Below are 25,136 nucleotides of genomic sequence, written 5' to 3'. Positions count from 1 at the left end.
CGGACGCATTCAATAGCTCGTGAATCACCTCTCCGCAGAGGAAAGGGGTTAGTGTTTGACTCACTCGCCCAAATACTAAATCTGCCTTGTACCTCTCGCCAAATTTCCCTCACTGTAGTCCACAGAAGACTGGGAAGCCATAGTCAGTATCAGGTCTGTGGAGCTGCCCTCTAGCACCCGTTGTGGGAATGTCCTGCCCACCGAACAGATTTACACTGTCACCCTGCCACACCATGGAAGGTACTTGCCCCTGTGTGTATGTGTGTGTGCGTGTGGATTAGGTTTATGTTACATTATGGGGGACAAAATTTCCTTGAAATTGTTTCTGGTCCCCACCAAAAGCCGTGAATGCAATCAAAAAAGTGAAAATACATGGACTATTGACTTACAAACTCAATTCGTTCGAGTGGGCTGATCGTAAGTCAAGTTGGTCGTAAGTCGACTGTTTTTCCCATAAGAAATAATGGAAATGCCCATAATGTCCCAAAACACCCCTTACCTAACCTTTGCATAATAAAAAAGGGTTGTATAATGTGTGTAATTTACGTATATTACGTGTGTATAATTTTCGACAGCCTTTTTCTCAGCACTGGCTACCTCACCATACCTAGCTACGCTATGAACCCCAGTTCTCGCTTTAAAATTGTGAAAGCACCCCTTACTGGCACGAAATGTTTCACCATTATCACTCATTGATGGCTTATCCTTTACGAGATCTGCTCACAGAGTACCAAAAATCTCATTTTATTTGGTTACTTATGGTTAATGTTAGGGCTGGGTTGGGGTTAAGGTCATCATGCAGTGATTAGAGTTTTCCCCATAGAAATGAAGGGAGAGTCCCCACCAAAATATGATTATAAACCTGTGTGTGTGTGTGTGTGTGTGTGTGTGTGTGTGTGTGTGTGTGTGTGTGTGTGTGTGTGTGTGTGTGTGATTTGGCTTGGTAACATTGTGTATATGGGTATGTTGCCATGATTTATACGATGTGTCCATACAATATATTCTCCTATAATGATGGCCTTGTACTACTCACTAAAGATATATAACTAGTATTCTATACATTTTTCCTTTGTATTTCTTCTCCTTTGTAGATGGCTTTTGTGCTTGATGTTGCCATGATGTTTTTGATTAACAGGTGGTAAAAGACAAAGATCAGGCGCCAGGTATGTTTTTGGCTGGAGTTCAGGCTGCGGTATATGACATGTTCAAGATAAGGGACCCAAATGAGCTTGGAAGAAACAGCTCGGTTTGACTAGCTTCTGTTAGTTGGTTCTTCTACCTGTTGAGCGATAAGTCAATCAGTGCTTAGTTAGTTAGACATCAGCATTTGGTCAGATAATGCACTTTCGTTTTAAATCAAAGAGCTCCCTGCTTTCCTCAGACAAGGGCTGCATGTCTGTTCCTGCAGGTACATTTTTTTCCTGTTTAAAAAAAAAACATTTTAAGTTACGTCTAGGGCTGCATAATGCCAGGTGAGAACAGCAGTGTTTTGGCGCAATAACCAGAATCCCTTCCATCTTTCATTGTCTGCAGCTGTCCTATTCAGGGTCGCGTGGGGTCCGGAGCCTGTCCCGGAACCTACAGGCACAAGACAGAATCAGATTATCTTTCGGGGCTGCCGCGATTAGTCATTAAAACGTAGTTGATAACGTTGACGTTAATTGCACTGATGCATCTTTTTTATTGTTTTAATGAAATTACCATTGTAATTTCTAAAAATGCTTCAGTGTGTTATAAGACATGTTTTCCTTTAATATCACTACAAAATTATGGGAGCAGTTAAAATTGTCACAAGGCTTTTTTACTATGCAAAGTTCGATGGCGTACTTCACGGGCACTAACGCTATGCACTGGCACCTGAAGATAAAGCACACAGGTGCGCTTCTGGACCACCAGACTAAGTGAAACCACCCTGTTGTCTATTCATGTTTATTAAATTATCATTTAGTACAGAGAGCTTTTGAATATTTTTGTCCTTGTAGCTGCTAAATGCACTCCTTGTTAGAGCCAGAAAGTTGACTGCCTGCTACCTTAGAATCTCCATTGAGTAAGTGTTTGAGAAAATATTTAGGCTTAATTCTAGGCTTATTCCACGTGGATTGACCATACCAGTGTATGTTCGTACGCATTGGGCTTGTTGGGGCCAGTGTTATTATCGTAAACTAAAACTGAAATGAAAACGGACACTAAATAAAAGAAAATAATTTATGAATTGAAATAAAAATGAAAACTATATTTACAAAAAAGTGTGGAACACACAGCGCCACACCACCATCTTTTTACCTTGTTTATCCACAGCATCTCCTCTTTTATAAGATGATGTGGTCGCTCTGTTGTCCCTTTCATGAATTCAGTGCTAATCTCTTCCGTGATGTACATGCTCAGCTAACCGATTTTAATAAGCATGCAGATACACCGAATTTATATATATTACCAACTTTTGGGCTTCACAATATGCACCGCATCACAAAAGGGACATTACTAATTTGCTTATCGAATTGTGGGCGAAAATAATGTCCGTATGGTGCCAAAAAGTCGGCGTCCATTATCGTTACATACAGTTTGTTGTTGTCAAAATAAAATGAACTTAAATTAAATGGGTCTATGGGCGGCATGGTGGTGCAGTGGTTAATGGTGCTGCCTCACACCTCTGGGACCCGGGTTCGAGTCTCCGCCTTGGTAACGTGTGTGCGGAGTTTGCATGTTCTCCCCATGTTGTCGTGGGGTTTCCACCGGGTACTCCGGTTTCCCTCCACAGTCCAAAAACATGCTGAGACTGATTGGAGTTACTAAAATTGCCCATAGGTGTGCATGTGTGAGGGACTGGTGTGTGAGTGTGCCCTGCGATGGGTTGGCCCCCCATCCTGGGTTGTTCCCTGCCTTGTGCCCATTGCTTCCGGGATAGGCTCCGGACCCCCCGTGACCCAGTAGGATAAGCGGTTTGGAAAATGGATGGATGGATGGATAAATGGGTCTGTTTGATTTTATCGTTTAAATTAATTGACCAATTGGTAAAATAGTCGATAGATTAATCCATAGAAAAATAGTGGCAGCCCTAGTAAATTTATTATTATTATTTTTCTTTCTTTCCTGCTTAAATCTTTGAAGCCATAGATGAATTCTGTCAGGTAGCCTCTGTGTCTAGTGCTGTATAGCTTAGCAGTTAGGGGTCTGTGCTCATGTTCAGAAGACGATGTTCTGTGACCTGCTAAGTGACCTCATCAGCACTGTGCAAAGCCCCAGGCTACTCCTGGGGCAGTAGCTGACCTCATGTTATCTCACTTCAGATGAAAGCATCTGCTAAATAAATGTAATGTATGCCCTGGTGCTTAATATAGTAAGTAAAATTCATATGTAATTCCTTATTATAAGTTAAACTAGTTGCGTTTTCTTTACATACGTAAAATATCATACTCTGCATTGAACAGACGTGGAGGACTTTGGAAGCCTCTCTCCCGGTTGGGTGACTTCAGGTCTTACCTTTGAATGTAAAGTTTCTGTGGGGTGTCCCTTGCTAATCTGGTGTTCTCCTGGCAATCCATAAAACACAACTTGGTGAACTTGCATCGTCACATTGCCCATAGGGCATGTGGCCTGAGATGGACTAGTGTCCGATCCATGGGGTCCTCTCCGCCATGCTCTGTGCTTGCTGAAACAGGCTCTAATCTCACTGCGACTTACTGGCTAAGCAGTTATGGAAGATGGATAGATGAATTCTTGTTCACAAAACAAGCCCTGAACAAACTCCAACCCTGTGTCTTTGATAACGTGTTGGACTGATGGCCTCTGTTGTTGAAGCCAACACCACTGTTTCAGCCAGAATCATTTAAGGAACTTGGGCAGGGCAAATAGGGTTGCCAGGGTGAGCATGCTGGGATTAGTCGAATCTTGAATCATAAATGAGAGCCTGGGGGAACTTTAACTCTGCTGTCTGGCTTCAAGCAGATACTTGTTAATTAAGCTGACAATGCAAATTATGTACATTCATTTTAAATTTAACCCCTGCTGCAGAGTTTTAAGAAAACTTTTAAAAAGTTTTGGGTCTTTGCGGTTAGGTGGAAATTTGAACTGTGAAACGAAACGATGAATGGTGGAAGACCACAGGATGTATGTTGCTATGGTGATCTGTAGCCATTTGGAAGTCTAGGTTGTCCAATGACTTATCCAGTAGCTTATCCACTCTCTCTGCCCGTGGCGAAATTACAGTGGTACCTGCCATTAAAGAGGTGCTTATATTCAACCCGCTATTCCACAGATTTGTTGTTTGTTCTTGGTGCCTGTACTGTGTGAGCGCTACCTTGGATGAGGAGCATTACACACTGCGCCTCCCCCCACCCACCCCCCCAGCTCCATAGCCTCAGGGTCCTGACTGAAGGGTGTGATGCCTCCTCCACAATCTGTTGCTGTCCACTAAGACACTCTTCCTGCTCTTCATAAGGAGGAGGTCCTGCTCCCACTGCTTTACGCAGTTATCCGGTCTGTTGGTTCCTTGACAAGTGCCAATGTCCAGCCTGCCGACTAGAAAGATGGCATCACCTCTTATTAGGGAACCCACAAGATTGTCCACGTAAGGTTTTAATCTAGATCAGATTTAACAACAACAAATTTATTTTTGTATAGCGCATTATCATAACCTTACATTGTCTTAAAGCGCTTTACAGCTTCCCCACCCAAAGCCCCCAGTGAGTAAGCCATAGGCGACAGTGGCAAGGAAAAACTCCCTAAAAGGAAGAAACCTTGGGAGGGGCCAGACTCAAAGGGGGAGCCCATCCTCCAGGGGCCGGCAGGGAGAGTCAAATAGGAGAGATGGCTAAGTGCCAAGTCACACTGTCCAAATCATAAGATTTGAGACACAACCGGGGAGCAGGGAGGTGATGACAAGCCGGTGCCGACTCTCCTTCCAATCGCCAGGCAACCAGAAGTAAGGCAGCGGGTCACATGTGGAAGATGACACAGGCAGAACGGCGAGCTGGATGCAGGGACGTCATGGGTAGTGGCAACGTCACATGTAGCAGGGTGTGCTGAATATCTTGATAGATTGAGGTCTCCAGGCAGCACACCCCAGGAGGGTTAGGGGAAATAAAATGTGCAGTTAGTCAAAGCAGGGGATACTATTGGCAGTGCTAAAAGCTAGGTGAGTACAATATGAAGTGCAAAGTGCAAGCTCTGGCAGATATGGCTATGGCAGCATCAGTAGGAGGGAGAGGCACGTGGGAATGCGGGCATGGGGAGTCCCTGAAGTGTCAGCACTCCAGTTCCACAAGGGATTGTGAAGCTAGAGTGGCAGCACTGACAGTTCAGTTTATCCAAAGCCAATGGCACCGATCCCCACCCAGCTCTACACCTCACACTATAGATCTAACTGGGAGTGAGGAGTTAACTAGAGCTAGAACTAGTGTCCCTATACACTAAACTAAACAGGTGTGTTTTTAAGTCTAGACTTGAATATTGAGTGAGCCTGAAACCCGCACATCCGGTGGAAGACCAGCTCTATAGGTGAAAGCTCTGCAGCCTGCCGTAGCTCTTTCTACCCTGGGTACTAACAGATATCCCTCACCTTGAGAACGATAAAACGCAGTTCTAGTAATATTTATTATGTGAGCATCAAACCATAGATCTGAATCAACAAGAACGCAATTTCTAGATTTCTAACCACCGTGATAGGTTGTGTAGGAAGGCCACCTATGTTGAGGTGGTGAAACTTATTTCTTGCAGCCTTGGGACCCATTACCAGAACTTCTGTTTTTTCTGTGTTTAACATAAGGAAATTTTTTGCCATCCAGCACCTGTTACCCAGTACTTCTAACTGAGATAGTAGTGATGTATCATCAGGGTTAACATATATATACTGTGTATCATTTGCATAACAACATATAACATATCTAAATAACATTATTTAGATATTAATAATTACTTTCACGGATCTTATGCCTGTCCAGGTACTCACAGATGCCTCGGCCCTTCTGCTTTGAGCCAAATAACCGATACGTTATAGCCATCCGCTTCCAGCGACACCAAGCCACTCACCGCCATCTGACTGCCTTCATTCTGATTGACTCGGTGGGTCAGCTGACGGCTCCTTCCATAAACATCCAGTTATGGATGTAAAATAACTGGTAGTGGAAACTTGTGTTGTGGACTGTCGCCACCTAGTGGTAGAGTTGTTGCAGGTCAGGCTAAGATGACAATTTGCTAATATAGGAGTGGCAGTCGGGACATATGCCACCCCAGCATTGAGTTGACATGGTCTTATGTCCCATAGCTAGTTCTTATCCCCAAGTACACGGACCTGCCTGGCTTTTTGGAGGGCACGCCTGCATCAGAACACCGCCGTCAGGAGATGCTGCACTATATGTGTGTGGGCTCCTTCATGATGGCGCCCCTGCCACCTTTGGCAGAGATGTGCACCAAGCTCATTTGCAGCATCTCTGCTGTGATGCACGGCGGTGCCCTGCGTGAGTAGCTGACCTTAAACCTGGCGATGCGATCTTGTTTTATTTTGCTTTACCTCACGTCAGCTGAGGAACTTGACTCCATACTTATTCTTGTTTTCTTCTCTCCGACTGCTGCCTGGCTTTGCAGCTTGTAATTGTAACCCCCAGGGGTCGCTCAGCACAGAGTGCGAAAAGGTCGGAGGTCAGTGTCAGTGTAAGCCCAATGTGATGGGTCGCCAGTGCGACCAGTGTGCCCCAGGAACCTACGGCTTTGGGGGACCTTACGGCTGCACTGGTGAGGATGCATCCTGTGTTTGAAAAAAGTATAAAACCATAAGAAGATGTTTGTTGCTCGCAGCTCGTAGGTTTATATAATGTTGATTGTATATATAGGCACGTATTGGCTTTTTAGTTATTTGGGAGTCTTCCACTCTTCCCTGTGTTTCCCCCAGAGTGCCACTTCTGTTGTCCTGTTTTTTTCCACAGCTTGCGAATGCCACAAGTCAGGATCCCACAGCCACCAGTGTGACCCGGTGACGGGTCAGTGCCCCTGCAGGGCAGGGGCCAGTGGACAGCGCTGTGCCGACTGCCAACCCGGCCAGTGGGGCTTCCCCTACTGCAGACCATGCCAATGCAATGGACACGCGGACAACTGCAACAGCCAGACGGGTGCCTGCCGCGGCTGCAGGGATTATACCACAGGGGACTACTGTGACAGGTGGGGGGTCCCGGGGCTCATGGGGCAGCGCTGAAACCCAGGTCTGCACCCAGGATTAAGGGTTGTATGCAGGCTGGGCCAGTTTCCTGTAGCAAACCCTACCAGCTCAGGATAAATGATTCAAGTGGTTTAGCGAGTGTGCAGTTACTGGTGAGATGGAAACGAAATGTGTTCAAAGTTATATTGGCCTGTGTTAGTCCTATCCATGTGTAATAATAATTATTATGAATGTATATACTGTTTTTCTACAAATGTATTTCTCTGTTTGAATGACTGTTTGGGCTCTCTCCTCTGGGAGGAAGACTAGAGTCGCCTATGTGGGTTGGCATGGGTGGGACTAAACTCCTTAGACCAAATTGAAGCTTATTCTGAATGGTGGAGCACCTGCAGTGCATGCCTGATACATCTGCATTTAGCTATATCTTGTGCAAATCAGTCCATTTGTTGGACAAGGCTGAGAATTGAAGATAATGCTGAATGGAGGTGAGTTAAAGTGTCTAAAATTAGAGCTGGCGTGAAAAAGGACTTTCTTTCTTTTTTGGTGTAACTTGTCAGCTCAATTTATGAGGGGAAAAAATATATTCCGTGTGGCCAGTTCGGGTTTGGATTAAATGTTGAGACTTTCGTTATGAATTTTATACCGATTCAGATGTTCCTGTCTCTTGTGATATCGGATCTGGGAATGTGATCAGCGAGATGTAGGAGAAAACCTCAGCCAAGGAATGTCTGGAAGTAACCAGAATACCTGTAAAATAAACCCTGTTATTAAAATACCTCGGTGCTTATTAATGAAAATGAATTTACTAAAAAAAGTACTGTCACAAAATAAAAAATATTTAAGCAAATGCTGCACATTATCCAATTAGTAGAAGCGTTAAAAAAAAAGCAAAATGACACTGACATATGTGCCCTTGAGAGGTAAAGTGGGCTATCCCACAAAAACAAAGTTTTGAGAAAATAAGTTGAAATTTTTTCAAAAAATCAATGTGCCTATACCCTACAATTGATATATATCATAGGTAGCACAGAGGTATGACTTAGATAATAACAGATAGACCCTCAATAATTAATATTGGACACTAAACTCATTTTTGACTGACGTGGGATAGCCCACTTTACCTCTCAAGGCCACATGTGCTGAGGTTTTTGTATGACAAACGAATGGTTTTGGATTCTAATACTGACCTGTAGTACCTGATGTATGTAATGTTGTTAATGAGGAAATGTCGGTATATTAACAGTTAATCTCCCTGTTCCACCATCGCAGATGTGCGGAAGGTTTCTATGGAAACCCGGTGCTAGGCTCTGTGGAGCACTGCCGCCCGTGCCCATGCCCCGGGACCCTAGGCAGCGGCCACTCCTGCCATGCTGAGCACAATCAGATCGTCTGTCACTGCCAACAGGGCTACACAGGTGAATATGACACTGAATGCGGCTTATGGCCTTTAACATATGAATTTATTACCAAATAATTAACTATGGAGATTCATATCTAAAGTAATCATACTTGAATGTCGTTATGATATTGTAATTTTATGAAACATAAATCCGTATTCAGAGTTATAATTGTGTGCTCATGTCACCTGCCTAATTTACGTGAGTACAATCCTCATTTCACATTTACGAATCCTGATTTATGAGTTCATGATGTTCGGTTTGCCATTACGAATTTCACTTTACGCATTTTCAACTTCAAGACTAGATTTTATTGAATTACTAATTACGTGGGAAAAGATAGGCTAACACTGTCCAATGGATTTTGACAAACAAAAGGAATCCCACTGTCATCAAGTTTTGATGAGCGTAAGCCAAATGGAGAGCTCCAGAGAACATTGCGGGGACTGGGCTGAAAGCGGAAGAGGATTTATGTCTAAAGTAATCGTGCGTAAAAAGTTAATTGCAAATCTCACAGGCTATTGGCAGTGTAACTTTCCCCATCTAAATAGTCATTCGTCAGTGTAGTACTAGTTGCAAATGCATTAACTGTGACTTGAAATTGCAACTTGTTAACTCGTAAAATGCGATTTGTGGGTATCCCCTTACTGTTCGTGTATATGGGCAGCTCAGGGCATATCCTTATACCCCCCAGGCTAGGGGGTTTGATACTTTCATGTTGACTATAGTGAGTGATCGTGTCAATGTCCCGTGATGGACTGACATCTTCTACTGGGTAAGCGAATGTTAATAACCTTAATGGTGTGCGGACCTGTCGAGGTCCTGAGCCAGTATACCTGATAACTGCATAAAGGTGTCTCTTTGTATACTGTATATGTGTGGGTATATGTGGCTGTGTACATGCATACGTGTGTGTGTGTGTGTGTGTGTGTGTGTGAGGGTATGTACAGCTCTGGAAAAAATTAAGAGAACACAGCAAAGTTTTCACTCATTTCTTATTTTCTTATTTAAAATCTAATTTTTTTTTGTAAACTCCAACCTGGCTCTTCTCTGTCTCCCATTGATGAAGGGCTTCTTCCTTGCTTTATGGCTTTATGCTTCTAGGAGCCTAGACGTGCACTTCACACCACTTATTGTTTCCCATTCTTTCTGAAGGTCACCCTGAAGTCATCCTCCGGTTTATTGCCGGATAAATTGACGGTCATCTGTAACATTAAAAAGTTGCTTCTGCCCTCTACCTGGCTGGTTTTTCGTTGTTATTGCCAGTGTCTCCTGCTTCACCTTGTTCTTGTGCACTGCTGTCTTAGAAACTTTGAGCCTAGAAGCAGCTGTCTTCACAGTGTAGCCTTCTGCCAGCAGAACTAGGGTTAATCCAGGATTTAAGAATGCAGATTCAAAAAAAAAATGGAGTGTCTTAATTTTTTTCCAGTGCTGTATATATCAATAGATAAGCCAATAAGATAAGCGCAGCTTTCAAAATCAGTTCTTAAGGACTTGAGTGTTAAGGGATAATCATTTTCCCGTGTTCTTTAGGTGCACAGTGTGACCGCTGTGCCCCTGGTTTCTTCGGGGACCCTAAAAGGCAAGGAGGAGAGTGCCGCCCTTGTCAGTGCAACAACAACAATGACCCCCTGGACCCTGAGTCATGTGACCCTCACACTGGCCAGTGTCTCAAGTGCTTGTATAATACAGCTGGTCCATCCTGCTCCCAGTGCAGAGAGGGCTACTATGGGAACGCCTTGCTCCGGGACTGCAGACGTAAGTCAAGCTGGTCTAACTTGAGGAAAAGTTACAGTAGATGCATTAGTGCTGTCACTATCTTAGGGCACCATTAAGCTGCAGTTCGCTGTGATGTCCTTCGTAGACTGCACCTGCGTGACAGCAGGCACGCTGCTGACCCACTGCACGGGGGGTCATTGTTCCTGTGACCAGCAGACGGGGGCGTGTCTGTGCCGACCCAATGTGGTGGGACGCAACTGCGACGAGTGCGCACCCAATCACTGGAACTTCGGGACAGACTGGGGCTGCGAGCCATGCGGCTGCCACCCTGACCACAGTGCCGGGTCACACTGCAACCTGGTGACTTGGCATCTCTGAGGGGGCGTGGTGGGAATGGTGGGGGGCAGGTTGGAGGGGGTTTAATTACATATATAGTTTCCTCTTTTTTTAATTTTTCTTTGATTTTCCTGTCTGAATACAGTACCAATAAAAAGTTTGGACATATAAATGTCTATTTGTACTGTTTTCTACATTAGAATAATTCTAAAGACATCAAAACTATAAAATAACACATGAAATTACGCACTGACCAAGTATTAAACAAAAAAAATAATTTGTTGGGGGAGCAGCTCTATGAATTGGAAGGTTGCTGGCTCAAATCTCAGGATTGGCAGAGTGATCCCACCATTAGGCCCTTGAGCAAGGCCCTTAACACCAAATGTTCTAGGGACTGGCTGACCTAGAGTGGCCTCCTGAGAAGCTTTTCCAACTGTCCTTAAGGAGGTACCAAATATATGCTGATCACTCATTGGCTGCTTCCTTCACACTGTGGTGAAACTCCTCCAAAACCATTTCTACTATGTTCAGGTCAGGTGGCCAGGTCATGTGATGCAATCACTCTCCTTTGGTATGTGCAAACTTTTGACTGGTACTGTATGTTTAAATTATTCTAAAACCTTTCTTGATGTTAGTGTGGATGAAATGATGTAGCTAACAGTGAGTGTGTCCCATGATAACAAGCCCACATTGTGAAGTTTCTCTTGTTCATCTGACCCTACATTCCCACCTCCACTCTTCCAGTTCACTGGGCAGTGCCACTGCCGCCCCGGGTTCTGGGGAAGGAACTGTTCTGAGTGTCCTCAGTTCTCCTGGGGAGACCCTGAGGTCAGATGCCAAGGTATGAAGTTAGTCTTCATCCTCGTTATTGTTGCTGTTGCCTTCTTTCGCTGAAGCCATTAATGGCACTTCCTGTGGTAACACTTATCTTCCTCTCATGTCTTCTGTGCAGTTTAATCTTTTTTTCTCTGCCTATTTCCATCGTTTTTGTTCAGGCGGCTACTGTGTGGCGACTTAGTATCTGCAGCCTCGTTTCTTACAAGAAATTAATCTCAAGCTCATCTGGAAATATTATGCTCAACCGCATTGTGTGGCTGGAAAAAAAGCTGAGACAACACTTATAAGCAGCTTATTTTCCCTGAGACTCTGATGGGCTTGAACCCTTTTCAGAAGATTAAGCTGCAGGCCTTGGAAGCAGAATCCCCATGTGTGATTTACTTGGCATCCCTCTCTGCGTTTGCTGTTTTACCCAGAATGCAACTGTAACCCAGAGGGCTCCAAGAGGCAGCAGTGTGACCGACTGACGGGGGAGTGCGATTGTGTAGAGAAGGCGACAGGGACCCTCTGTGACACGTGCGCACGCAACTACACTGGCAGATTCCCCCACTGCAATCCCTGCCACCCCTGCTTCAGACAATGGGACACCGTGGTGCAGGAGCTGCAGAAGGACCTAGATCAAATCAGAGACAACGTTCGGCAGATTCAGGAAACTGGCGTCGCCCCAGGAATCGGCGACAGTCGCATTCGGGACCTGGAGAGGAAGCTAGCCACCATCCGGGATTTGATTGCCCATGGGGTGGGAGACAAGGTCTTCGAGCTGATCAGCCAGGCCCTCGACGAGCTGAGGTACGGTGGCCATGCATCATGCATCATTCGTGTAACACTTTGCTGTGAGAATAGGGGGTGCTCTTTGCTCTTGTACTACAACCACTGTCACATGGGCCAACAGAATCATATTTGATAGCCATTGAACAGTACCTGGGCTCTTCTTAGTTGTCTTGCTTTAATGACTATTTATTTTTACATATTATTTACATATTGTGCAAAAGAACGGCATGTTCTGTATCATGTTAATGATTTGGAGCCTGTCACCAGTTCAAATCCCTTAGCCAGCAGAGTGATGTCTTAAGATCAGTTGTGCCGATCTTTCATTATATCGGCATATCTCCTCCTTTCCTTTGCCAGGGCGGAGATTGCTCTGACTGACGGCCGACTGATGGGCCTGGCCAATGAGTTGAATGACAGCATGGTGGCCGAGGGACGGCTGCGCCAGAACCTGACACAGCTAGAGGACGACCTCAGAGACATGAACATCACATTAGCTCAGAAGTGGCACGACCTGGACAATTTGCGTAGCGCTGGGTTCGCAGGTAGGGCAGCGGCATAAATTCTTAATGAAACGTGCAGGCTTCCTGCAGGGCCGTGTTTTGGAATTCCAGCATCTGGCAGTGGGTCACAACTCGCCCTTCAGTTTCAAAATACCAAAGTAAATCTTTCTCTTTTCGCTGTTTGTTCTCTTCACATTAACTGGGATGGAAGCATCTTATTTGTTTATGTTATTGCCTGTCATTGCGACAGGTGGGAGAAGGTGGCTGATTTTGACATTTTAGTGGTGTTCATTGTATATTATAGTTAATGTGTATGTTTATTAGGCATGTAACGATGAATCACGAATCGGTTAAAAATCGATGTAAATGTATGACGATTTAAACCGGCTGATGTGGAAAATGAATCGCTACTTTAGGAGAACTTCACGGTACTTAACAGAAAAACTGGTGTAATATTACATTTCATTTCACTACGTCAGTTCGACGTCAGATGTGACTGTGTATTCACGTCGACGTCTTGCGTTTACTTTTTGGTTTTGACCGAACGCAAGATTGAGTGAATTTGAAATTAAGGACACACCCCTGATCTTAAATCGGCGGTGTGGCAGAATTTTAGCTTTCCGGTAATCACAAACAAAAACAGAAAAAGCCAGAAAAGCAGACAAGACAAAAACTGTGTGCAAACACTGTAAAAGACTGATAACATACACAAATAGCACAAGGAACATGCTTCAGCATGTCCACCGACACCACAGTGAGCTCAATTCACCACCTCCAGAGCGAAGATTATTAAAAGGGCAAACCACGCTAAAAAGCTGCACATGCAATCCTTACTTTATTTGGTAACGTTTTGTATTAACTGCACCTTCATAATGCATTCATTATGCATTTATAGAACATTCATAAGCAGCATGCAAGTACACTTTAACATCGTAACATCCCTTAACAGCTGTAATATACATTAATAACAAACATTATAACTGTATAATCATGCAATGTTTGTTATTAATGTATATTAAAGCTCTTAAGGGATGTTAGGATGTAAAGATATATATACATGATGTTTATGGATGATTTCTGAATACTTAATGAATACATTATGAAGGTGTACTGAACGTTTTATGAATGCAATATAAAAGCATTATGAAGGTGCCATAAATGTAAAGCGTTACTGTTTGTAGATTTTTTTTAATTTATTTTGATTTAGTTTTTATTCAGTATTTTATTCAGTTTGAGTTGCACTGATAAGAAGAGGACATGTTTTGCACAGTTTAGAAAGATAAAGGAATATTTTTGAATAAACTTGTCTGCAGCTCATTCTGTAATTCTGAAAATCATGAGAAAATCGTATCGTGAGCTCAAAATGGTGAATCGTATCAAATCATCAGTTGAGTGTATCATTACATCCCAAATGTTTATGTATTCTGTCCCAGAGAAAGGTTAGTGCTTACAGTAGCTGTAACACTCATAGCTAAACAAACTGAACACACTTACCTTGTCAAAATTACTATCAGTCTTATAAATGAGCCTTTAAGCTGTACACCATCTAGTTCTTGAAGTTAATTTAGTCTGTTTTGTAATGAACTACATCTTCCTTTATGAGCTGTGCTGGCTTGTATACGGAGAACGTAGGTGTCTCCACCAGATATTCTCTCTCCAGTCCTGCCGAGTCATTGGTGGTGCTGCATTGTCTTCCGCAGAGCAGTATGAAAGAGTGCGTAAGTACTACAGGGAGTCCCAAAACGCGGAGCACCTGTGCAATTCCTCGGTGTCAGGCCCGGACAGCCCCGTGACCCAGTCCGCTGACACGCGCCAGCAGGTTGAAGACCTGCTTGCCAGTAATCGTGACGGTCTTCTGCACACGATGACTGCTCAGAACAAATCCCTGGTCGATCTGCAGATGAAAACCGAAGGCCTGGACCAGACAGTGCGGAACCTAAGTGAAAAAGTGAGAAACACCTTCTTTAGAGGTTATGGGATGTATTTGGGATCCCTCATAGTTGATATTCATTGTTGAATCTCTGTGCTTGCCATCACGGTGGTGAATAACCTCTTGTAAGGGTCTTCTTTCTTGAAGGAACGTATGCTATAGCACTTTCCGTTGATGGTGTTTTTCCACTTTTCCTTGTGCATCACAGGCTCTTGACTTGATCTTGTTGAACCTTTCCGTCTCCATTCAGGTGTGCGGTGGTCATGGGAACCTCACCGATAATGGCACCTGCCTGGAGAGTCTTTGTGGGGGCTCTGGCTGTAAGGACAGTGAAGGACAAAGGCAGTGTGGAGGAGAGGGGTGTTCCGGGGCTGTGAGTGCTGCAGCGAGAGCCTTAACGAAGGCCAACAATGTTACCCAGAGCATCAACATGGTTAACGAGGAGCTAGATATGGTCGCTAAGAAGGTCTGTCTGCATCCTGTCGGAAAATTACTTTTGACATAAACTTAAAACACATACAGTGCTTAATGAGTCTATTGTAGCACTAATTGTAGTCAAAGCCATCCGGCTTTGCTGGATTTACAAAGAAATGCTCCAGCATGGACTAGAACTAGAGTCGACCTCGGGTGAATGACTTCTTGCGTATTTTTGTGAATGACTGTGTGAGCTTGCGGCTTGGTATGTCTGGCTGCTGAGTGATTGCTGTGTGCTCGCAATATGCTCATGAATGCAATCCACGCGCTCTGCATACAGCTCCGGGATGTGAGAATGCTTACCAATGACATGAAGACGAAGGCCATGGGGACTCTGGAAAAAGCACAGAGTAAGAAGACCTCTTTCGAAAATTCCAACAAGAAATTGAAGGATTTCATCAAGGAAATCAGAGATTTCCTCACAGGTCAGTTGAGTCTTTTTTGATGGAAGGTTTATTTCTTTTTAGCTTGTCTTTGAATGTTTTTACTGCTATTTCTCTACTTAAATAGCTTTGAAGAAACAATTTGTAATATTCAAATATTGGAGTTATTAAAATAAGTCTTAAGACATATATATATACACTATCCATGCTTTATGACCTTTTATCCAGTGGTGAGTAAGCCTGAAGCCTGTTCTAGCAGCAATTTTTTTTCTTCATGACCCTAGAGCTAGTAATCAAAAATAAGTATCATTTATAAAGTGGCTAACCGAGGCTGTTTGCTCACTGGCCTGTTAACAGAGGAGGGTGCAGATCCAGAGAGCATTGAGAAGGTGGCCCAGAAGGTGCTGAACATCTCCCTACCAGTCAATGCTAGTGACCTGGCCAAAGTCGTGGAGGAGATCAAAAAGAGCATTGTCAACCTCACCAACACTGAGAGCATCTTCAACCACACTTTCGCTGAGCTTCAGAAAGCCATGGACCTGCTACATGAGGCAAAGGATGTGAAGTAAGAGACCGAGAGTGAGAGAGCTAAAGAACCTAGGAGAGAGATTTCTGTTGTAATATATGACATTATATTTGAATAGACACTTCAGTTATAGCCATTTGTATGACTATACTGTATATAATTCAGATGAATTACCCTGCTTATACTTGCTAAGGTTAGTATCTAAGCCAAATCTCCCCCTGGATCTGCAAAGAAGTAAAAGCAAAAAAGGTAACTTAGTAGTCTCAATGTGTATCACTTGCGGCTGTTACCGCATTATCACAATACTTTGACCAGCTTGAAACTCACAAATGCAAAAAATGATTTTAACAAACTGAAACACCCCATTGGCAGTTTGTATGCACCGCTGTACTGCACTCTGCTCTTTGGCGGAGTGACTGGTTTAAATGGAACAGGCGTAGTGATAATGCGTCATTTGTGCAGGATGCAGGCAGAGGGGGTGAAGGACACCAGCAACCAGACGAAACAGGCCTTGGACGACGCACGGAAGGCCGTCGATGCAGCCAAAGAGGCTCTGAGGACTACTGAGGAGAACCTCGGCAACACTAATTTATCCATTTCTGAGGTACCATGAACAGGGTCCAGTGTGTGGACAGTGTCTTTTGACATCTTAATTTTCAGCTGCTTTCACAAATTGCTGTCCTTTCTACTATTTACACAGATAGCCAGTAAGCTCAATAACACAGAACAGAAGCTTATGGATGCCATGATGAAGCTGGCCAACCTCTCAGAGGCGGTGGAACCATTGAAGAATAAGACCAAGCAGAACAGGCAGATGGCCTGGGAGGCCAAGGCTGAATCTGATAATGCTACCCAGGCCGCTGATGGACTGCAGCAGGTTGGTGTGTGTGTGTGTGTGTGCGCGCATTTGGCTTTTGCATGTATGTATTTCTTAGGTAGTATTAACACCAAAAAGTCATGTGCCCCCCCCAGTATTGTGACAATGACCAGGGAAGCATGATATGGGATACAGAATACCATTCAGAATGCAGTTACTTTGTGCAGTATGAATTTTGACTTTACCTTGTTTTTTTTATTTAAAGAATCAAAAGACAATCAATGTGGCACCTTGACTGTGCTTTCCTTCATTGGTCAAACACTGCTGTGGCACCTTGAATCTGCTTTCCTTCATTGGTCAAACACTGCTGTGGCACCTTGACTGTGCTTTCCTTCATTGGTCAAACACTGCTGTGGCACCTTGAATCTGCTTTCCTTCATTGGTCAAACACTGCTGTGGCACCTTGAATCTGCTTTCCTTCATTGGTCAAGCAGTGCTTCCCATGCAATCAAAAATCCTACAGAAGATGTTTTACTGCATTTTGAGTAAATTAACTTTTTTGGAGCAGTATTTTTCAGTAGTGAGATGCAGACAGTTCAATATACACATTTGGTTGTTTACTTAGGTGGTTATTTATCATGTATTTGCGCACTACGAATCATATTCCATGATGATGATGCTGATGAAGATGACGATGACTGGGAACACGTAGCCTTTAAAAAGTCACTAGATGAGTCAGGGGATGTGAAGACTGTCAGTACTTTGTACTTCACACATTCTCATGCTTTCCAATCTTCCAGGAGGTTGAAGATGCAACAAAAAAATACAAAGACCTGCAGGACAAAATAGAAGCAATGGGTGGAGGTACTGGAGGGCTGGGTAATATAACACAGAGGGCTGAGGACATCAAGAAGCAAGCTGAATATCTGCTGAACAAGGCCACCAAGGGCATGGAAGATCTGCAAAGTATGTTACCTTTACTGTACCATCCCTAATATCTTATTGACCTGGAAAGCTTTCAGATTTAGTAAAAAATTATGTAATGATCTGGGCCTTTTAGATTTTTTACCAAAAATAGGTTTGGGCGTGGCTGTGAAGTAAATCCGTAGTTATGTGGATAATGGTTAATTGGAGGTATATTCATGGACTGAGAGATTTACCAGACTTTGAATCTTTGCTATCAGCAACTAAGGGACAAAACCAGTGGACAACTGCCAGCTCCGCAGAATGTGTGTGTTAATGGGGAAGTGGGGGGATTTAACAGCCACCGGTGCATCAACATCTCATCATGGTCAAATGCCTCCTTCAAACAGGGGCTTTCTGATCTCTTTCTCCAAATGGTTATGTGGCTTTTTTTTTGTAATTTTCAGAACTTGAGGACACATTTCTGAGTAATGAGAAGACGATGCAGTCTCAGAAAGATGAGTTGGAAGTTTTGGAGAAGAACGTCACCCTTATCATGGAGGACATACGGGAGAAAGTCAAGTATTACAGCACATGCTTGAAGTAGCACATTGCCACACCATTACAGACACCTCACACAGGGGACCATGGGAAGTTCTGATGACCGTAAATGTAGTGAAATGGTCTCACTGTCTTTACACACCCATCCCCTTCTTAACTCTTTTTGGAAATCAACAAGAAACCTTGTTGTATTTCTCTTGTATGTATATGAACCATGTGAGCACAAATATCACTAATCACCGTGACACTGGTCAACAAATCCTGCTCTCCATAGAAGCTTGGGATATGAATTCTCTGTAACTGTGGTCATCTCAGCCCTGTGCATCGTATTGAGACTTTGGGGGTGTACTGGAGTAACTGGAAATGTAAAAGTTCTGTGCCCCAACTGGTGAATTTGCCATGTTTGTGAAGAACAATGCAATATTATTCAGGTTCCTCTTGAGATTTAATTACCTGACTCTGTATTGGTTGAATATATTATATTGTTCTCTATTAATTTCAAACATAAGCAATAAATATGCATTTAATATCATTTTATTATATTTTATATTGTCTTGTATGCTTTACTGTATCATAAACTTTTGTATTACTGTTTGGGCCAGACCTGGTTTAACTACTGTTGTATTTGTACCTAAAACAATGGTGAAAGGATACTACATGCATGATTACCACAAGGGGGACACAGAGAACTGAAACAGTTGATTGTTAATCAGATACAAAACAGCAAATACAGTATTTTGTTAAATATATATCCCACAACAAATAATTTAGTTACTAGTTATACTTTGCGGAAATGAATAGAGATACTTTATTTAGGGGGAATTCTCCTTTTGTCTAGCCCATTTTCTTCTCCATCAGACACACAAACACATTCCACACGGTCCCATTCCGCTGAACCCCAACGTGCCCCCCCCCCCCCCCCAAACCACAGAGGGATTGTTGTAGTGTTTTTAGGAAGCTGTCCTTTAGCTAGAATGCTTTCTCTTCAGTAGAGTTTGCCAAGCAAGGCACCCCCACACGGTAGATTTTGGGGCCCCTATAAAATTCAGGGCCCCCTGAATCTGCGAGGGTGTCCATGCCCTTCCGATGTCCCTTCATGGATTCAGTCAATGATGCTGGCAGAAATGAGCATTGTGTGTGGAAAATGTAGTTACATTTGTTTGTCATGCACGGTGTACTATTTTGCAAACTATTGCCTGTTATTGACAATGATGAATTGCAAAGAAGACTGACTTTCAGAAAGAATACCAATATACTAGACAAGAAACAAGATCTCTTTTACCATTATAAAGTGGAAAATTAATTGAAACGTAGTTTAACTAAGTAATACTTCTCAATCTGCTGATCTGTTCAACTTCACCTGTTGCTGTAGGCGTGTGTGCGAGTGTGGGGGTACTGCTTTTACCGAAGCAATCAAAGGATCCCTTTTGAATTTGAGAGTGCGCATTCCTGCTCACAAACGCGCGTTCCACCGAGTAATCTCAAAAACCTGTTACGGAATTTTTATCATTTAAAAACAAAACAACCAAGAATGCGAAAATCATATTTTTCAGGTGTAAGACTGCTTTCTATGAGTTGAAATAAAAAAGTTAATTATTTCTTCCAATTTACGTTTCACTTTTGGTGTTATATACATAGGCAAAATATTTACATTTGTACTAGTCTGTATGAAACTTTTACTTACAGATTTGAGTTACACTTCTAGAGAGCGAAAGACAAGCTTAACATTATTTATTTTCTGTTAAACCAACGTGTGCTTTTTGTAGTTCCCTATCCGTACAGTTATCCTTCTATGCTGGAATCATCTGTCCGCAGGAGGTTCGGTCCTCCACACAGCGGGCTCCGCTGCGCAGTTTCCATGTTGCAAGTACAGCACTCTGTAGTCGAACATCTTCTCAGAGTCCGATCTGCTTCAAATAGCACAGTGATCTCTAATCGTACCGTTTCAAATGAAAGTATTAGTTTCGTAGGGCACGGGAGATAAGTTATAAAGAAGAACAGGAGCACCCAGCAGTACAGGCAAGTCTTTCCCAAAACTATATACGTTTTTATCATAACATACATTGAAATTAAATGTTTTATACCTACTTCGAAACATTATTAAACTCCGTGTTCGCAGTTTAAACATCGATATTTAAGCCGTTGTTATGTTTTGAAGTAAAAATGGAGAGTAAATCAGCTAGGCGAAGGTTATATCTGATTGTTGAGTGTTTTAGGATACTCGGGTCCTATATAGTTCATACGGTCTATTGATGTGGAGTTGCAGGTTAAACAGGAGTGAAAGAGCTGATGAACTTTGGGACATGCACCGGCTGCTCGTAACACTGGCGCTTGGTAAGTAACGCATTTACGGGGAACTGATGAGCGTGTCTGTGAACTGTCGGATGTCACTCAGATCTTCGAGAAAAGATTTTTTTTTCTTGTGCAGGTGTGTGTGTATAAATAATTCCACAATAATACTTTTCATTTCTGGCACTTTACAGAGATTTTTAATACTTGTTTTCGGAGATGCATCTACCTGGCGTTTGAGGAAAGTAGGATTGTTCTATATCTTTTAATTGAAAGTTACATTGTTTATTTGAGTGCGTCTGGTTTTCCTGTAAATAAAAAAGTGGCGTACAGTAACTGCGCCTTATGAGTGCCTGTTTTAATCTTTTAGATGGGAAAAGCGTTAAATTCTTAGAAGTTAAGTTTCAACATATTTTTTTTTAAATCATACCTTGCCAAAAAAAAAATGTTATTATTATAATGGATACGTTATCGTACAAAATCATTTTGTACGAATGTATATTTTAAATTTTGTGGCTCTTTTTAATTGATTTAATACGTTTCATGGCGATACTTCAGGTATAGCGGATGCATTTATGTTTGATATATTTAAATACGCAAGTCGCCGCGGCTTTTCACATCTCTGTCCTCGAAGCATTCTGCTGCATTCTGAAAATATGAAGACGGTAATACTAGACACTGGGGCGGGCCGATTCTGTGTCACACAAGGTGGGCTTGGAAGGGTGCCACCTTGTCCTTATCCATGCACAGCTTTCTGTTTATCGCTCTTCTAAAAGCGAGCCTTTCTGCAACATGAATAGCAGCTTTGCCCGGAGACCTGTAGCCTCCTGGGGCTTCCCAGTTTAGCACTCTGGCCGTGAAGTGATGGTGAGTGAGCGGGATTTCACGGACTACACAGATGTGAAAATGTAGCTAATTGCCTCTTACTTTTCAAACAACCTACATGTATTGTAAGGAGGTTTTGCGCACGTGACATATTACTCCTGTAAGAGTTAATACGCAATTCACAAAAGAAGTTACGTCAGGCTTCGATGACTACAGTTCGGTAATTTTCCCCTTCTGCATTTATCTGCTGTCTTGCTATAAGTCTACGACTCAAGCTTGCTTCATGAAGCGCAGCAGCGTGACTGTGAGCTATATGGGGGTAATGTTCGAGCCCCCCTGCCCCAATGTAGAGGTTTCATACTATGGAAGCGTGATTTCTGTGGACCTTTAACCACACTGGACCTCTCAGTACTGTTCTGAGGTGTTTTTTTTTATTATTAAAAAGTCTGGCCTGAGAGGCGGCGGATTTGTCCTCCTTCAGGGAGGTGATGGAACGAGTGAAGGCCATATATAGCGTTCTCTGAATCCTGCTTGTGTGCTGACACCGGCTCTTTTTTTATACCCCCATTTCAGTTTATTTCTGTCCCACTGAAGCTGAGCCTGTTCTGTCTGAAGCTGTTGTTACGCGGTGGATAATTCGGGATCCTTCGACCCAGGAGCGGCTGAGAGCCGGACCACCGATGCTGTTTCTGAACATTCAAACAAATGACTGAAGTGACTTTAAACCCTGTGCAATCTGCTGCTTTCTGATCTGCGTAGAGAACCCACAGCCCGTATCAGGAAGCAGGATTTCTTGCTTAGTCATATTTAGACCTAGCTAGATCTAGCTAACCGGCAAATCGTGCTGCATGACACAGGCCCTGGTCTTCAAACAGAACTCTCTCGCCGGCTTGAGCTCCTGTAACTGGACCTGTCGTAGTTTGTCTTTGCCTGCTGTGCCGAGGTGGTCAGCTACAAGGATGCATGCCTTCGTGTTACCAAATATTTATGCGGTCCATAATGAATCTATTTTTTTTTTTGCTTTCGTTAATTCAGGGAAGAGAAAATAACAGGGAAGAGAATTTACTTTACATAAATTTCCATCTAAATAATGGCTAAGTAACAGGAATGGCTACAGAGCCACGCATGAAAGGCAGCTTTATCGCTCCAGTTGTTTTTTTTTTCCTCTCTCTCCTTTATATGCTTATAAATCGGCATTTGCCAAAACTTTTATCAAAAAGCAGGTTTTGGTTGCCCCTAAGCTCGCCGTCTCTCAGGACGGGTGGAAGTCAGTGGGCTCCTGATGTTTTTGTTTTTACACATTCGAGATGTGTGGAGGGCTATGGAACTCCTCCAGAACAATGATTGGTGAAGGCAACGATAGGTGAACATCTGATGAGGGGGGCAGGGAGAGGATTCGGGAAAGGAACTGGTTTGTTTATGTGGGATGAAGGGTGAGTGATGTTTGCCTCAAAGTTGGGCATTTCACACTGAATGTGAAGGAAGTTATAGCAAAGAGGGCTTCCTTTCTGGGCAGACTGGCACTGCATATGTTTAACATCCTAAAAAAACGACTTCAGAATCCTACCCATGAATCTTCTGTTTTTATACTGTCTCTCAGGTGATGGTTATTTTGGTGTAGGACAGGTCACATGACAGCTTTTGTTTTACTAGTTTAAAGTACTGGGTTGACATTGAATATGTATGTTTGATTTTACATGTGGGGGCGGCATGGTGGTGCAGTGGTTAGCACTGTTGCCTCACACCTCTGGGACCCGGGTTCGAGTCTCCGCCTGGGTCACATGTGTGCGGAGTTTGCATGTTCTCTCCGTGTCGTCGTGGGGTTTCCTCCGGGTACTCCGGTTTCCCCCCACAGTCCAAAAAACATGCTGAGGCTAATTGGAGTTGCTGAATTGCCCATAGGTGTGCATGTGTGAGTGAATGGTGTGTGAGTGTGCCCTGCGATGGGCTCCGGACCCCCCGCGACCCAATAGGATAAGCGGTTTGGAAAATGGATGGATGGATGGATTTTACATGTGGCACACAGACACAGTGCAGGCCTGTTAGAAATGAATTTCGTGTCATTAAAATTATTTGAAGATTATTCATTTATCTGACTTGATGTGTCAGCTCCTCTCTCCTCTATTGAGCTGGTGCCCCGAAGATCCTCCCATTTTCTGTTTTCCCACCCCCCCCCCCAGCAAGCAGAGTCCCTTGGTAAAACCAGCTGGCGCCATGCGATGCAGCTGTCTACCCCCCCCCACCCCCCCTCCCCGTGGCCCGGAGCTTCCATGTTCTCGGGACTCTGGTGGGATGGAGAATGCGTATGGGATTTCTGCCTTCCAGAACTCCTGGCAGCCATGCTTTGTGGGTCAGGAACAGGAATGTCGGCGGCAGATGTGCATGCCACCGCAATGCCTGGTTAGCACCCCATTTGAGATGAGGGAGCATGTTCCAGGAAGTGGAGCAGCACATGTCCGCCGTAATGGACATGTTAGAGGTGATTATGGGCGACACGGCTGCCTCACACCTCTGGGGACGGGGTTGTGATGCCCACCGTTCGCTGTGGTGCAGAGTTTGCAGGTTCTCCCTGTGATGCGCATGAGCTGCCCCAGTGTACTCCGGCATCCTTCCTTAGCCCAAAAGACAAATCAGTCGATTAGTCACTAAATTGCCCAGAGAAAGTGTGAGTTATGCAATGAACCCTGGGATCTCCAGAGTGTACCTCAGCCCCGTCTAGGATACTCTAGGACAGTGTTTCCCAACCTTTTTTGAATTGTGTACCCCCTGAGAGATTTTCTCATACCACAAGTACCCCCTTTGTCAAATGTGTTGATGATTCAATAAAAGTAGAACGTACAACTGATTATCAAATTTAAAACATTTTATTAAATCTCCATAACTTGAACATTTAATTCATTAAGCAACACATCCCAGATAGATTTTCTTTCTATACCAGGGCACAGCTAATGGAATGGCTGATAATATTTACCCATCATCAGGGAAATTAAATATAAATTTTTTTTCCACGTACCCCCTGTAATGTGCTCGCGTACCACTAGGGGTACGCGTACCCCCGGTTGGGAATCACTGCTCTAGGATAAGCATTTGGGGGGTGGATGGATTTTGTGTTTCTAGCTAACATTATCCTCTCTCTTACTTGTGGCTGTAGATGACATCCATCCCTCTTGTATTCCCTGTGTTTGTTGTTAACCAGCTGAATTCATAGCCCCTGTCAATGCTTAGAGATAGATTTAGTATACAGCCACTCACCCCCTCACTCATGCCTCTGTGTCCTTAAGTGGGTATCAGGAGGGCAGGGTGACACCAGAGGGCACCAACTTTACCCCCCCCAGGGGAACTTTGTGTAAATATGTTGCTAAATGTACCTTTCTCCAGTTCAACTGAATATATCCAAAGATATACAAAATATCTTATGCTGGGTTCCCGCCCCATCCTGGGTTATTCTCTGCACCCATAGTTTCCAGGATGGGCTCCAGACCCCCCCCCAACCCTGCATAGGACATGCAGGTATAGAAAATGGATAGATGGATGAATGGATGGATGGATATAGAAGATGCTGTTTTTAGTAAAAGGGTCACCGGAGTACATTCTGTTAGTAACTGTGTATTAAGGAATGAGGTGATACACAGAGGAATTATGGACCATAAAGCATAAGCTGACTGTGCTGCTGAGATATTTCGCTGGTCAGTGGTAGAGGTGTAGCAGTCACCAGATG

General features: G+C 43.6%; 2 protein-coding genes across 5 annotated transcripts in view; both read left to right on the top strand.

Annotated features, from left to right (window-relative positions):
- lamb2l (laminin, beta 2-like) overlaps positions 1 to 18,836 on the top strand; it is a 41,849-nt gene extending 23,013 nt beyond the window's left edge. For all 3 annotated transcript variants that reach the window (XM_049016375.1, XM_049016373.1, XM_049016376.1), the window contains 19 exons: positions 119 to 240; positions 5,940 to 6,060; positions 6,263 to 6,455; positions 6,583 to 6,729; positions 6,921 to 7,152; positions 8,420 to 8,565; positions 10,081 to 10,305; positions 10,412 to 10,626; positions 11,347 to 11,443; positions 11,856 to 12,228; positions 12,568 to 12,752; positions 14,411 to 14,658; positions 14,891 to 15,106; positions 15,395 to 15,539; positions 15,855 to 16,062; positions 16,486 to 16,627; positions 16,724 to 16,900; positions 17,641 to 17,806; positions 18,211 to 18,836. In XM_049016375.1, the coding sequence (XP_048872332.1) occupies positions 119 to 240; positions 5,940 to 6,060; positions 6,263 to 6,455; positions 6,583 to 6,729; positions 6,921 to 7,152; positions 8,420 to 8,565; positions 10,081 to 10,305; positions 10,412 to 10,626; positions 11,347 to 11,443; positions 11,856 to 12,228; positions 12,568 to 12,752; positions 14,411 to 14,658; positions 14,891 to 15,106; positions 15,395 to 15,539; positions 15,855 to 16,062; positions 16,486 to 16,627; positions 16,724 to 16,900; positions 17,641 to 17,806; positions 18,211 to 18,350 (3,498 nt within the window). In that variant the 3' untranslated portion in view covers positions 18,351 to 18,836. The remainder of the gene's footprint in view (positions 1 to 118; positions 241 to 5,939; positions 6,061 to 6,262; positions 6,456 to 6,582; positions 6,730 to 6,920; positions 7,153 to 8,419; positions 8,566 to 10,080; positions 10,306 to 10,411; positions 10,627 to 11,346; positions 11,444 to 11,855; positions 12,229 to 12,567; positions 12,753 to 14,410; positions 14,659 to 14,890; positions 15,107 to 15,394; positions 15,540 to 15,854; positions 16,063 to 16,485; positions 16,628 to 16,723; positions 16,901 to 17,640; positions 17,807 to 18,210) is intronic.
- A 1,331-nt stretch (positions 18,837 to 20,167) lies between these two features.
- lamb2 (laminin, beta 2 (laminin S)) overlaps positions 20,168 to 25,136 on the top strand; it is a 36,740-nt gene continuing 31,771 nt past the window's right edge. For both annotated transcript variants that reach the window (XM_049016378.1, XM_049016377.1), the window contains exons 1-2: positions 20,168 to 20,317; positions 20,565 to 20,638. In XM_049016378.1, the coding sequence (XP_048872335.1) occupies positions 20,608 to 20,638 (31 nt within the window). In that variant the 5' untranslated portion in view covers positions 20,168 to 20,317; positions 20,565 to 20,607. The remainder of the gene's footprint in view (positions 20,318 to 20,564; positions 20,639 to 25,136) is intronic.

This window comes from Brienomyrus brachyistius, chromosome 6, assembly GCF_023856365.1.
Source record: "Brienomyrus brachyistius isolate T26 chromosome 6, BBRACH_0.4, whole genome shotgun sequence".
Taxonomy (NCBI): domain Eukaryota; kingdom Metazoa; phylum Chordata; class Actinopteri; order Osteoglossiformes; family Mormyridae; genus Brienomyrus; species Brienomyrus brachyistius.
The sequence above is the reverse complement of the archived record's forward strand: the minus strand, read 5'-3'. Positions and strand labels throughout refer to the sequence as shown.